Source organism: Salvelinus fontinalis, chromosome 3, assembly GCF_029448725.1.
Source record: "Salvelinus fontinalis isolate EN_2023a chromosome 3, ASM2944872v1, whole genome shotgun sequence".
Lineage (NCBI taxonomy): Eukaryota > Metazoa > Chordata > Actinopteri > Salmoniformes > Salmonidae > Salvelinus > Salvelinus fontinalis.
The window spans coordinates 4,420,757-4,435,945 of record NC_074667.1 but is presented as its reverse complement, the minus strand read 5'-3'; the positions used below and the strand labels follow the sequence as shown (position 1 = coordinate 4,435,945).

General features: G+C 39.7%; 1 protein-coding gene across 3 annotated transcripts in view; it reads left to right on the top strand.

The window, feature by feature from the left end:
* Positions 1-11,553, top strand: part of LOC129836223 (VPS10 domain-containing receptor SorCS1-like) — a 142,987-nt gene extending 131,434 nt beyond the window's left edge. The window contains exons 23-27 of one of the 3 annotated variants that reach the window (XM_055902096.1): positions 742-876; positions 4,545-4,644; positions 5,329-5,434; positions 6,476-6,645; positions 6,994-11,553. In XM_055902096.1, the coding sequence (XP_055758071.1) occupies positions 742-876; positions 4,545-4,644; positions 5,329-5,434; positions 6,476-6,645; positions 6,994-7,058 (576 nt within the window). In that variant the 3' untranslated portion in view covers positions 7,059-11,553. Of the gene's footprint in view, positions 1-741; positions 877-4,544; positions 4,645-4,998; positions 5,097-5,328; positions 5,435-6,475; positions 6,646-6,993 lie in introns of those variants that run through there. The other 2 variants (XM_055902105.1, XM_055902114.1) reach the window with 2 other exon arrangements.
* The last annotated feature ends 3,636 nt before the right edge of the window (positions 11,554-15,189 follow it).

Genomic DNA, 15,189 nt, shown 5'->3' with positions numbered 1-15,189 from the left:
AATTTTAAGTGAAATAATCTGTCTGTAAACAATTGTTGGAAAAATTACTTGGAAAAATTAAAGTAGATGTCCTAATCGACTTGCCAAAACGATAGTTTGTTAACAAGAAATTTGTGGAGTGGTTGAAAAACGAGTTTTAATGACTCCAACCTAAGTGCATGTAAACTTCCGACTTCAACTGTATAATGTACTTCAAATCCACACATGACATGTTGGATAGACATTGTAGTATCCACAAAATGTATTGAATTGCTCATAGTCTTCAGTATATTTGAGAACGGAAATCAAACCATATTTGATACAAACAGCTCAGGACCTGAGTAGTATAATAATTTCAGATCTAAGTCTCATTGATGTTAGTAATAATGCATCACAGTGAGTTTCACAGCATTGTATCACAGTCACACTAATTATGATCATACAGACAATTCCTATTTTTCGATGCGACTGCTTTCCAAGTTGAGTGACATGAAAAGCAATCCAGTCTGGTCCTCTTTCTGTTCTTCCTCCCTTTCCTCTTCTTCCTCCATCTTCCTATTCCTCCTCTCCCTCTCCATCTCCCTCTTCTTCCTCCTCTCCATCTTCATCTTCCTCTCCATCTCCCTCCTCTTCTTCCATCTTCCTCGTCTCTCTCTCCATCTCCCGCTTCCTCTTTTCCCCTTCCTCTCCCAACTCCCCATCCTACCCCTCTCCCTTCTCATCTCTCTCTTCTTTCTCTCCCTCCTCCTCATCTTTCTCTAGGCCACAGGGGTGAGCCCGGAGCTGCTCCTTGTCACCGTCCTACCAGGGTTGCCCACGGCAGCAGAGTTTTTCCTCCTGCTAGACAAAGAGTTAACGGAGGGCAAGCCAGAGAAGAACTCAGCTCATTTAGACCAGGTATGATTGATTCAATTACAGGCGTTTTCTGTGAGTTATTCAAAAAACATGATATAAAGGTTTATTCATGCTTGTAACAGGTTAAAAAAACATATCTGTCAGTGTTACCTGTCAGTTAACTATTAGCAAAATGGGTATCTGACAACTAGGTTTTCATAATTTCCATAAGTAAACCATAAAATTGAATACATTAAGTTCCTATATTGATTCATGCCAGATGTTTGAGTGGGAGTAGGAGCATACTTTTTATGTGTTAATTTGACAAATACTTATCACTGAATGACACTTGGAGCTATATTTTAGGGGGATATTACTCTGCTTGTTGGATGTTTGGGTTTGACAGCTAAGCACTTGTTTTCTTGCACCAACATGTTCGCCATCTGTTGATTTCCTTGTTATTCCATTTGGCATAATTTAGAGGTTTCCACTGAACTAAACATGAGTAGGCTTAGAACTATTCCCTTTTCTGACATTCTTCACTAACACATAGCTGTGTTGGTCTATACTGCTACATGGTCTGAAAACAGAATTGCAACGTATTTGTATGGCTTTTAAGGCTTCATATTTTCTCCAGTAGATGTCAATATTGTCCACATGGGCTTACACACGCACACACACACACACACACACGCACACGCACACTCTGCAGAATATCAACTAGCCTCATCAATAAGTGTGACAAGCTTTTAAAAGCCATCACTGCGGACAACTTGACTGTAGAATACCCCGAGTCATCTCTATGTGAGAGGGCGGGGGTTGCAGTCTTTCACAGGAATAAACCCAGACAAAGATAGTGTCTCTGCTGAAACTGGCCACAGAATCACCAGCAGGTATCAAGATGTACTGAATTAGCTCCAAGGCCCATATAATAGATCATGGATGATCATTAAAAAGATGTGAGTAGAATAGAACTAGGAAGAAATGAATTGTATCCCCCCCCCCCCCAAATCTGCCTGGCTATGGCAAGACCCTTCTCACTCAGGCCCCAGCAATACATCTTTATTCAAGGCTTGCATCTTGAAAGTGTAATGTGCGGTTGTGCTTATTAGAATGTATAATAGATTTAGTGAACCCGATACAGTGAGGAAAAAGTAATTATTCATAGCTATAGTCTAATTTTAAACTTGGTAAGAAATATAAAAGCGGGAAGGAATGTGAAGGACTGGGAGAAACTACTCATATCACAATTAATTTGGTAAATGAGGCAGATAAAATTAATGAAGCCGAGCAAAGAAATAAGATGGATTCCGCAGGGAAAAGGGAATTTGTTTAGCCGGGGTCTTTCTATGCATGACCTGCATATATATTCTCTGTTTTAGTCTTTGGCCTGAATGCAAAGTAAAAAGGATACAACATTGTTAAATGACATATCTGACATAATGTGTTACAGTTTAGATTTATAATGGTACAAATCATCATTTGTGTGATTTGATATCACATGGACGGTATAGTTCAGGGGACCATGTCCGGACTAAATTGGAAGCATCAAGAAAGGAAACACTGTATTCCAGCTGTAGCCTCAAGGTCAGGGTGATATGTCTGATTTATGTCCAAACTGCACGTTCTCTGTGCAGAAGGTTACTTGTCGCTCTAAAAACCGTAGTAAAAGCAAGGTTTTTCATCAAATAGGCCCTGCATTATGTATTAAAGTGGCGAGAACCTGCATGGATTCATCCATAGATATTTCACTTTAAATGGGTTTCTGGGTGGAGGGAGCGTGCAGTGAGCCGTGGGGGTGTGTAGTATCAGTGAGTCGTGGTGGGTATCAGTAAGTATGTGGTGGAAAGATCTGCCCCAGCATGGTATGCATGAGAAGAAACTCGTTCTGAAACGAACCAATAATATGACTAGAGTAGTTATACTATTTAATGATACTGCTAGATGTCTCTTATACTGTATGGTGAAGTGTATTGAGATGATTTATGCAGTTTAGATACAGTTGGAGTTGATTTAGTGTTGATCTGTAGACCAGCGGTCAAGAGCGCTGGGACAGTAACCGAATGGTTGCTGGTCTGAATCGCCGATCCGACTAAGTGAACATCTGTTACTCAGTCACATGCGCCGAATACAACAAGTGTAGACCTTGCCGTGAAATGCTTACTTACAAGCCCTTAACCATCATTGAATGCAGTTCAAGAAAGAGTTAAGAAGATATTTACCAAATAAACTAAAGTACAAAATAATAATAATGAGGCTAATGACGATACAGTGGGTTAGTCTAAGGTAATTTGTACTTGTAGGTAGAGTGACTATGCATAGATAATAAACAGCGAGTAGCAGCAGTGTAGAAACAAATGGAGGGGGGGGTCAATATAAATAGTCCGGTGGTCATTTGATTAATTGTTCAGCAGTCTTATGGCTTGGAAGTAGAAGCTGTTAAGGAACCTTTTGGTCTTAGACTTGGTGCTCTGGTACCGCTAGCCGTGTGGTAGCAGAGAAAACAGTCTTTGACTTGGGGGACTGGAATCTCTGACAATGTTTTGGCATTTTCTCTGACACGCCTAGTATATAGGTCCTGGATGGCAGGAAGCTTGGCCCCAGTGATGTACTGGGCCGTACGTACTACCCTCTGTAGCGCCTTACGGTCAGATGCCGAGCAGTTGTCATACCAGGAGGTGAATGCAACGTGTCAGGATGCTCTCGATGGTGCAGCTATATAACTTTTAGAGGATCTGGGGACCCATGCCAAATCTTTTCAGTCTCCTGAGGGGGGAAAAGGTTTTGTCGTGCCCTGTCTTGGTGTGTTTGGACCATGATAGTTTGTTGGTGATGTGGACACCAAGGAACTTGAAACTCTCGACCCGCTCCACTACACCCCCATCGATGTTAACGGGGGCCTGTTCGGCCCGCCTTTTCCTGTTGTCCACGATCAGCTCCTTTTGTCTTGCTCACAAATATATCAGCAATATATTTCCCTCACTAACTTTAAACATCAGCTATCTGAGCAGCTAACCGGTCGCTGCAGCTGTACATAGCCCATCTGTAAATAGCCCATCCAATCTACCTACCTCATCCCCATATTGTTTTTAATTACTTTTCTGCTCTTTTGCACCGCAGTATTTCTACTTGCACATCATCATCTGCACATCTGTCACTCCAGTGTTAATTTGCTAAATTGTAATTACTTCGCTACTATGGCCTATTTATTGTCTTACCTCCTCACGCTATTTGCACACACTGTATATATACTTTCTTTTTTCTATTGTGTTATTGACTGTATGCTTGTTTATTCCATGTGTAACTCTGTGTTGTTTGTGTCGCACTGCTTTGCTTTATCTTGGCCAGGTCGCAGTTGTAAATGAGAACTTGTTCTCAACTAGCCTACCTGGTTAAATAAAGGTTAAATAAAAAAATAAAAAAACATTAAGGGATTGGTAGTTGTCCTGGCACCCCACTGCCAGGTCTCTGACCTCCTCCCTATAGGCTGTCTCATCGTTGTCGGTGACAGGACAACATTGTGTGCCCTTGAGCAAGGCAATTAACCCTAAATGCTCCTGTAAGTTGCTCTGGATAAGACGCTCAATGTAAATTTACTCTCACATATCTCTGATATAAAAAGCTCCAATAAGTTGATTTAGAAATCTTAATACTCTAATTATTATGTCAATTGATGCGCATATACTTGAAATTAATGTTTTTTGTTGTTGTGTTTGTCTCTCCCTCTCTAGCTCTCTGAAATCTTGCTTAGCGCCCTCAACCAAAACCTGGTCCAGTTCACCCTTCGGCCTGGGGTCCAGGTCACAGTATACGCTGCACATTTGTCAGCAGGTAAGTGTCTGCATCTCTTCGAGTACAAATACCTACATTTTGTTTGTGTTTGCTCGGTGTATTGAGGATAACTGGGTCTTTTTAATGACTATATAGATGGATAGAGATAGTTCTAGATAGAAATAGAGAGCCAGGGCCCGTATTCACAAAGTGTCTCAAAATACGACTGCTGATCTAGGATCAGTTTTGCATTTTAGATCATAACAAATAAGATTATATGGAAAGGAAGGACCTGATCCTAGATCAGCACTCCTTCACTAAGACTCTTTGTGAATACAGGCCCAGGAGGTCTATTTCCTGCCCAGCGACTAACACCCCCCCAACCCTGTTGTCTGATTGGCTCCCATCATGTAGCTACACAGAGACATTCAGAGAGTGAGCATCGTTACAAGTATGTGTGCCTCTTCCTTTTGGGGATGCTGCTACTGTCCTAGGGGCTTATAAGATAAAGAGTAAGAGAAGTCAATAAATACTTACCGTATCAAAAACGTAATCACAATACAATTTTATATTTTTTTATAAATAATTTTATTGTTATGTTATGTTATGTTTTGTATTTTATTAATTAGTAGGTGTCACTTTTCATGTTGACTTCTTAAACACATGATTTACTTGTTCTCTATGGAAACTGTTTGGAATTTAATGTATACTGTACTGTGTGACTCTTGTCTCCCACCTCTACAGCGCCCCTAGTGGACACGAGTGAGAACCACAGCGGCTCGGCCATGCTGATGCTGCTGTCGGTTGTGGTTCTGGGTTTGGCGATATTTGTCGTCTACAAATTCAAAAGGTACAGTGCTCATGATATACTGTAGAGATGATCTCTATAACCCATATCTGGTTGTAAGTTGCCAGGACGTTGGGAGAATGTTACTAACCAAGTGGGAAAGTTCCTGAGTGTTGACGAAACATTTTGAATTGGCTAGGACACTGAGGAGTGATCTATGATCTCACTGTTCGACTAGGGTCTAATCCCACTTCTGACACCAATTGTGAGCTATGAGCTACATTATAATTATGGTTATACATCAGAAAGGACATTGGGGAAAATTACTAACCAAATGGGAGTTACTGAGTGTCTAGACATTTGGCATTTAACAAAAATACTGTCTATCAAACGTCTATTTGAAAACTTTCAGTTTCAAGGGAGAAATGGCTTATCTCTTTCAACTTTCTTAGAATCCTTTTGTCGAGGCATTTTCTCTGTCCGCAAATGAAATGCCAGTCAGCCTTCAGGCATTATCAATATTTAGCCCTTTGAGCTTTGCTAGTTGACCTTTCTGAAATGTTAAATTATTTCCGTCCACCTTGGTACAGTTCTGTGTGAAAAGAGCAGTAGGGGTCAATGAGACGAGATCTACAGAGAGAAACAGACGAGGGAGAGAAAGAGCGAAAGAGCGAAAGCCAAACAGCGCATAGTTCTTACAACATAAATGTGTTTATACAGTAGAATATTTAATTGCCTTTTTTTAATAATATTGTATTTTTTGTGTTCCCTTTTTTTGAATCAAATACAAACATATACATACGAACAGCAACTTACAGACACACACAAACACGACTACAACTCCCCAGACCCTCTGCCTTCCAAAAGCATACAGTATAATCCTATTTTACATACAAATATATACAAAATTAGACATAAGGCCGCAAGGCATCGAAACAAAGCATTTAAGTCAACTGGGTATATCTCCTGGGTTCGGCTACACATTATTGGGTTGTAAAGAGGAGCATCAGAATGATTTGGTCCCCGAGGCAGGCAATCCCTCTCCCATTTTATTAGTCTGGCAAATTTCTTTATCCCCCGTCTCATTGTAAATCTTTCCTCAAGGAAGATCCCAGGCCTCAACGTCTATGCGCAGATGCAGAACGAAAAAGAACAAGAAATGATCCCGAGTCCAGTAAGTCCGACGGAAAGCACCCTGGTGTCCCCGAACACTCCGAGGGAGCTGGTGACTTCTCCGGAGCTTATGGACGCAGAGTTAAACACACGGCCCATCGGTGAATAAATACGCCACTTTTATTAAAAAATATATTTATTTTTTTACTGTAGTTACTAAGTCTAGTACTACAAATTTTATTTCACTTTGACTGCAATTTCTTGTCATATAATTACATTTTGTTCCATCGCTTTCACATACTATATCGGTTGCCATGAAGATAATCTCGTCATTCACATAAGAGACTTTCACTGAGGTTTTGATTAATAAATTGATAGCCCCATTCCACTCTAGGTTTGAGCAAGAGCCTCATTCATTGTGGAGAAATGTGACTTAACTCATACTGACTGGAATGTCTTCTGACATCTTTCCTCATGTCTCTGTCTCCCATCATTTTCTCCTTTTAAAGGATCCATCAAACCTCACGCACATGTCAAGTTCTCAACGGAACTCCCCACGTACATCAACGTTTAAAAACTCTGGACAACTCCGAAAACAGCGACTCCATTCTGTGTCATGGACTTTTTGAATCATTTGAGCGGACACAATGGTTTTGAGCTTTATACCTGTGCATGTTGGACTTTACTGACTTTGCTGACACTTACTGTGCTCTGTGAAAACCAGAAGAAACTGTATACAGGTTTTTTTTTTATACATAATATATGTCTATCCAATAAAAAATAATTTTTGATGAAATGTATTTATACAAAGTCAAGTACATAACTACAAATGGAAAGCCAGCATGATCTAAAGAAAAAACTGCATAAAAAACAACACTCTTGGTTAGCTTTCTGTAAGTGTCTTACATCCTTTTTCGCTACTGTGTGTCGCTAACAGAAGTGGTACACTATTTATTCATAAGAACATACTTTAAAGTATATAATTGAATTTAAAATCACATTTATTTTGTAAATCATGAATGTCTGTGATATTTGTGTATTTTAATAACAAATTGCAAACTGAAAAACGATATCAATTATTAATACAACCATTTTGTTTCCGTTCCAATCACTGTCTCACGAAAAGCTGATTATGGCACAATACACTTTTGTACTAAAATGTTTTGTTTTTGCTTACAATGTAATAATTCGAAGACAGATACAGGGTTTGGTTGTCTCGATTTGGTGATTTTATTGAACTTTTCTGTTCATCTCTACACTATGAGCTATATTTAACGAGAAACACTAGTTGTATGACACTTTGTTTTTCCCCCACTGTAATAGCTTGCCTGAGAAACATGGTGCTAGCCTGCTACCATGGTAGGGACTTCAAGATAAACCAATGTAGATGCGTTACGTTTTCAGTTCCCTCTGACACCATGCATTAGTTACACCTGATTTCATAGAAGAGAAATGGGCAGAAGACAGTTATTTCGGGGGGGGGGCATCAAAATCAGTCAATATCCTCTCAAAGTAACCTTTTTTTCCCAAGTTAACTGGAGGTTGCGAAAGTTAAAATGAAAAACAGCTACTTTAAGATGAAATAGTGGAGCGGAGCTCTAGTGGAGCGTTCAGAGCGAAAAAAGAGTGGACTGCCTTTTATGGCAAGACACACCAGAGCATTGAAATAGGGAGAACAGAACAGAACTGCAAGTCTAGTCGGGAATTTAGTTAATGCAGCCAGTCAAGCTCAATGCTGGTTAAGGTTGGTGACACATTTAGGCTAATGTCACCCAGTCTCGGCCCCGTGTTCTCCATCTCTGTAGCGTATTGTACCCCCTTTCAAGAACCAAAGGAAGTAGAGCGCAGATGGTAGGGTACATGGATGGTTAACTTGTTTTGAGAAGCAGCGTTGGACGCAGTCGAACCCCGAAGTGTTGTTCTGACAGACGTGATTGTTTGGTTGATGGTTATGGCATTTCAGAAGACCCTTATTGTCATTCCATAAAGACAATTATGGAGGGAAAATTGTTATGTTTCTGGAATCTTCATATAAGCATTATTCTACTGTAGCTGGACAGTGATGCTAAAATATTCCAAGTGACTTGAACTATGTAGCATACATATTGTATACACACACACAAACACCCAGCCACCAACACACAACCTAGAATGTACAGTACCAGTCAAGTTTGGACACACCTACTCATTCAAGGGTTTTTCTTAATTTTTTACTATTTTCTACAAAGTATTGATGTCTTCAATATTATTATACAATCATGTAACCAAGAAAGTGTTAAACGAATCAATGTATTTTATATTTGAGATTCTTCAAAGTAGCCATCCTTTGCCTTGATGACAGCTTTGCGCTCTTGGCATTCTCTCAACCAGCTTCACCTGGAATTGCTTTTCCAACAGTCTTGAAGGAGTTCCCACATATGCTAAGCACTTTATGGCTGCCTTTCCTTCACTCTGCGGTCCAACTCATTCCAAACCATCTCAATTGGGTTGAGGTCGAGTGATTATGGAGGCCAGGTCATCTGATGAGGCACTCCATCACTCTCTTTCTTGGTCAAATAGCCCTTACACAGCCTGGAGGTGTGTTTTGGGTCATTGACCTGTTGAAAAACAAATGATAGTCCCACTAAGCGCAAACCAGATTGGATGGTGTATCGCTGCAGAATGCTGTGGTAGCCATGTTGTTTAAGTATGCATTGAATTCTAAATAAATCACAGAGTGTCACCAGAAAAGCACCATCACACCACCACCTCCATGCTTCACGGTGGGAACCACACATATGGAGATCATCCGTTCACCTACTCTGCGTCTCACAAAGACATGGCGGTATGAACAGAAAATATCAAATTTGGATTAATCAGACCAAAGAACAGATTTCCACCGGTCTGATGTCCATTGCTCATGTCTCTTGGCTCAAGCAAGTCTCTTCTTATTTGTGTCCTTTACTAGTGGTTTATTTGCAGCAATTTAACCACAAAGGCCTCATTCACAGTCTCCTCTGAACAGTTGATGTTGAGATGTGTCTGCTACTTGAACTCTGAAGCATTTATTTGGGCTGCAATTTCTGAGGCTGGTAACTCTAACAAACTTATCCTCTGCAGCAGAAGTAACTCTGGGTCTTCCTTTCCTGTGACGGTCCTCATGAGAGCCAGTTTCATGATGGTTTTTGAGACTGCACTTGAAGAAACTTTCAAAGTTCTGGAAATGTTCCGCATTGACTGACCTTCAGGTCTTAAAGTAATGATGGACTGTCGTTTCTCTTTGCTTATTTGAGTTGTTCTTGCCATAATATGGACTTGGTTTTTTACCAATCTTCTGTATACAACTCCTACCTTTGTCACAACACAACTGATTGGCTCAAACTCAGGAAAGAAGGAAAGGAAAGAAATTCTACAAATGAACTTTTAACAAGGTACACCTGTTAATTGAAATTAATTCCAGGTGACTACCTCATGAATCTGGGTGTGAGAATGCCAAGAGTGTTCAAAGCTGTCATCAAGGCAAAGGGTTGCTACTTTGAAGAATCTCAAATATATCATATATTCTGAGTTTAACACTTTTTTTGGTTACCACATGATTCCACGTGTTATTTCATAGTTTTGATGTCTACACTATTATTCTACAATGTAGAAAATAGTAAAAATAAAGAAAAACCCTTGAATGAGTAGGTGTGTCCAAACTTTTGACTGATGTACTGTAAATCGAGAAAGAAACAGGGCAATGTTCATGTCTATGACCTTAGAAATAAGAGGTATTTTCACATAGATATGGACTGGACTAACTCATTGTTACATTGCAATCTTCCAATAGTGTTTCATAACAAAGCTTCTTAGATATATAAAAAATACAGCCCATCCTCCGGTTTAAACATGTATATTTGAGGCTGCATGCTAGTACTATTTTAAATAACAAACCTAATTTAATCTTTTGTTTATTTTGTTTTATTTTTTACTTACAAGTCGACAAGAACATAGGCATTTCCTCAGAAAGAATACTATAAAGTTGCTATTTTATGTATATCAAAAACTATGACATTGTAACAGCTTTTGGCTAATGTTTTAACAAATGACTGGTTGAACTACAGAATATATAACTCCATCAGAGCAGCAGGAAACTCTAGCAATATGACCCTATATTTACTCCTGATTATCATCACATTAAAGGATTTAAGAGACTTTTCTGAGTGAATGGTCTCTTTAACGTAAGTCTTCGAATAACAAGCTTTCGTGCTCCATATAAGTATTTTGACCTATAGAACAATGGCGGAGCTCTCAGAACCACCCCTTAGGCAATATTCAGCTGAGAACGAATCCACCGGCCCACACTGGCTCAAGTTAAGCACCTTCTGCCTTTGAATCCTTCAGGTTCACATATGGAGGCAGACAGGTGGAACTTCCTGGAAGCTCTGCTGGCAAGTGATAGGGAAACTCTGGGCCGGGATGTTCAGACATATTGTGATGTCACAGGACAGGATGTTATAACATACTGTGATGTCACAGGACAGGAATCCAAGGTGTGGGCTGGGCTGTATACGAACGACAGACTAGCTAGAGTAAGAAACGGGCATGTCCAGTTCTCAACAGCATGAATGTCTTGTTTCTTAAGCAGTTCTAATATGGACACCGTAAATCCTTGTTTAACATCTGAAACAAGGTCTGATTTCTACCAGTGAAACCAGCAGTATGGTGTCCATTTTAGGACATTATCCAGATGTGTGAAGGCATTAAAAGGAAACCAGCAGACACTCACACTTCACAAGGACTTGATTTTGTTCATCCCTAAGCTATAACTTCGCTCTCCTCCCCCATAGAGTTAGTGAGATTATTTTTGTAGACAGAGTTTTATTACTGTAAAGCTTTTATATAAAAATACAAAAGTTTAGGTGAACAATGTTTTTTGTTTTGACCTTAAATGTGCTGTGTGTAATTGTTTTATGCATTTACAATCATATTTATTAAATGGAAAGAAAGTTGATGTTAACAGTGTTTTCATTTTCTTACAATATTTGTAAAAAAAAATACTATGTATTTGAGGAAGTTATATTCAACCTATAAAGAAAATTCGAATCAAACAGGTGTTGGTATTTTCTTATCCAGGCATACATGACAAATACATTGACAAATGTTGCATTTACCTTTACATGCATACTTGGTAAATACAATGACAAAATGTATTTTCTCATATGCATACTTCGAGAGATAAATACATTGAAGTACAGTATGTGTAGTAGATGTGACTTAGCATCTCATAAGTGATTCCAGTAATGGTATACTTGATAATATGTCAACTTTAAGTAATAGCACAAACCTTACCATGCATAAAGCACTCAATATAGCCTATTCTTTTATCACAACAATGACTTCACGATAAAATCCTCATCACGCTCCCTGTCCGGTGAGGGTATCTGAGGCAACATAATGCAAGAGTGGTGATAATTCTGACGGTAATACAGAACCCTGTGTCCCTAATAAAGGGTTAATGGGAGAGAGAGAGATGGAGAAAGAGAGCAAGCGATGGAGATAGTGACAGAAAGAGAGAGAGGCAGAAAGGAGATGATCGAGCGATAGAAGAGACCGATGGAGAAGAGACAGGGATAGAGATATGGAGGGAGTGAGAGAGAGCGATGTAGGTGAGAGAGAAAGACCGAGAGGGGGAGAGGGAGAGCAGAATGGAGAAAAAGAGAAATAACAATGGAAAGAGAGACGGAGACCAGAAAAGTAACGTCCGGAGCCATTAGTGATGCATGGTGACGCTGCATCAGACTGACTTGAGGGACTCTTTAATCGTTCAAAGTCAGATCAGGGCCGGTGCCCTGGGAGACGGAGGGGAGATTAACCAAAGATCAATGCCAACAGGGGGCCAGCCCAGCGCTCCCTACTGCTGCTCCTGACATCTCAAGGAAATGGACTGCAGTGCCCCCAGACACCCAGCAGCCAGAGCACACAACACAGCACAGTGTAGCCCTGCTGCCGATATAGGGCTGGTATTATTAGACTGAAGGAGAGATACAGACACAGAGAAAGGCGTTTAACACTGTTGAAGTAAAACATGTGATGATGACGTTCAACTTGCAATGCCAATATTAGTCAGCGAGAGAGAGAGAGAAGGAAAGCAGTGAGACACAGGGGTAGCCAACTCTGCCTCTGACGTGTACACTGGAACACTTCTCCTCTAGCCTCCTGATAAATCACCTGACTCTACGAGAGAGAAGAGAGAGAATGGCATCAAACACTGAAGTTAATCATGTGATTGCATTTCTAGTGTGCTTTGACTTCAATGGTTCTTCACCCAAGGAACATGATACCTACAGTGCCTTGTAAAACTATTCACCCCCTTGGCATTTTTCCTATTTTGTTGCCTTACAACCTGGAATTAAAATAGATAGATATATTAGATTTTCTGGGGGGTTGTATCATTTGATTTACACAACATGCTTACCACTTTGAATATGTTTTATTGTGAAACAAACAAGAAATAAGACCAAAAAACTGAAAACTGGAGCGTGCATAACTATCCACCCCCCCAAAGTCAATACTTTGTAGAGACACCTTTTGCAGAAATTACAGCTGCAAGTCTCTTGGGATATGTCTCTGTAAGCTTGGAACATCTAGCCACTGTGATTTTTGCCCAATCTTCAAGGCAAAACTGCTCCAGCTCCTTCAAGTTGGATGGGTTCCTGCTGGTGTACAGCAATCTTTAAGTCATACCACAAATTCTCAATTGGATTGAAGTGTGGGCTTTGACTAGGCCATTCCAAGACATTTAAATGTTTCCCCTTAAACCACTCAAGTGTTGCTTTAGCAGTATGCTTAGGGTCATTGTCCTGCTGGAAGGTGAACCTCCATCCCAGTCTCAAATCTCTCTTTGTTGCCTCTCTGATTAATGCCCTCCTTGCCTGGTCCGTGAGTTTTGGTGGGCGGCTCTCTCTTGGCAGGTTTGTTGTGGTGCCATATTCTTTAAGTTGTTTAATAATGGATTTAATTGGTGCTCTGTGGGATGTTCAAAGTTTCGGATATTTTTTTATAACCCAACCCTGATCTGTACTTCTCCACAACTTTGTCCCTGACCTGTTTGGAGAGCTCCTTGGTCTTCATGGTGCCGCTTGCTTGGTGGTGCCCCTTGCTTAGTGGTGTTGCAGACTCTGGGGCCTTTCAGAATTGGTATACAGTAATCCCTCGTTTATCGCGGGGGTTACGTTCCGAAAATGACCCGCGATAAGTGAAATCCGCGAAATGGAAAACTTTTTTATCCATATAACTTTTTATATCCATATAACTTTTTTATCCCTATCCATATAACCAGCCTCTATCCATGTTTCGTCGACATTATGGGTTTAGGAGATGTTCGAAATTACAAGATAATTTGGCCAACTTAATGTAAATTTGCTAAGCTGTTTTATGTACGTACACATAACTGCACGAGACGACAAAATGATAGCACAATTCGTAGCATGTTTTGATACAAGAAGCGGGAGTGAGTTTTTAGCGAATCAGAATGCAGAGCACAATGCACCAAAAAAAAAAAAAATGCATTTTGAAAATCCGCGAAATAGCGAATCCGCGATAAGTGAACCGCGAAGTGGCGAGGGATCACTGTATATACTCAGATCATGTGACAGATCATGTGACACTTAGATTGCACACAGGTGGACTTTATTTAATGAATTATGTAACTTCTGAAGGTAATTAGTTGCACCGGATCTTATTTAGTGGCTTCATAGCAAAGGAGGTTAATGCATATGCACTTTATTTATTTATATATATTTTTAATTATTATATTTTATTTAAATTTGAAATAAGTTTTTTTTTTTCACTTCACAAATTTGGACTATTTTGTGTATGTCCATTACATGAAATCCAAATAAAAATCCATTTAAATTGCAGATTGTAATGCAACAAAATAGGAAAAACGCCAAGGGGGGTGAACACTTTTGCAAGGCACTGTACACATAGCGTTTGATCATTGATGATCAGTAATACATCGGTTTTAGCAATGACTGTAATCCTGGTCCCCTATCATCCCTTATAGAGTTAGCGCCACCCCTGATAATGTCAACTTCAATAGTCCATGATGTCATGTTGAGTTAACCTGTCTAGGATCAGCGTGGCGCTAGCGGCACCCCCCCCCCCCCCCACTGAAAAACCAGTGCCGCGAAATTCAAAAAAAATATATTTTTAAAATATTTAACTTTCACACATTAAAGTCCAATACAGCTAATGAAAGACACAGATCTTATGAATCCAGTCAACATTTCCGATTTTTAAAATGTTTTACAGGGAAGACACAATATGTAAAGATGTACATCTATTACCTAAAAACACATTAGCATAATCCACCATCTTTTATTTGTCCACCAACACCAGTAGCCATCACCAATTCGGCTAAACTAAGATATTTATAGCCCCTAACCAACAAAAAAACTCATTCGATGACAGTCTGATAACATATTTATGGTATGGGATAGGTTTTGTTAGAAAAAAGTGCATATTTCAGGTATATGGCATAGTTTACAATTGCACCCACCATCACAAATGGACTAGAATAATTACAATGAGCAACGTGTTTACCTAACTACTAATCATCAAACATTTCGTAAAAATACACAGCATACACGAATCGAAAGACACAGATCCTGTGAATACAGACAATATTTCAGATTTTCTAAGTGTCTTACAGCGAAAACACAATAAATCGTTATATTAGCTTA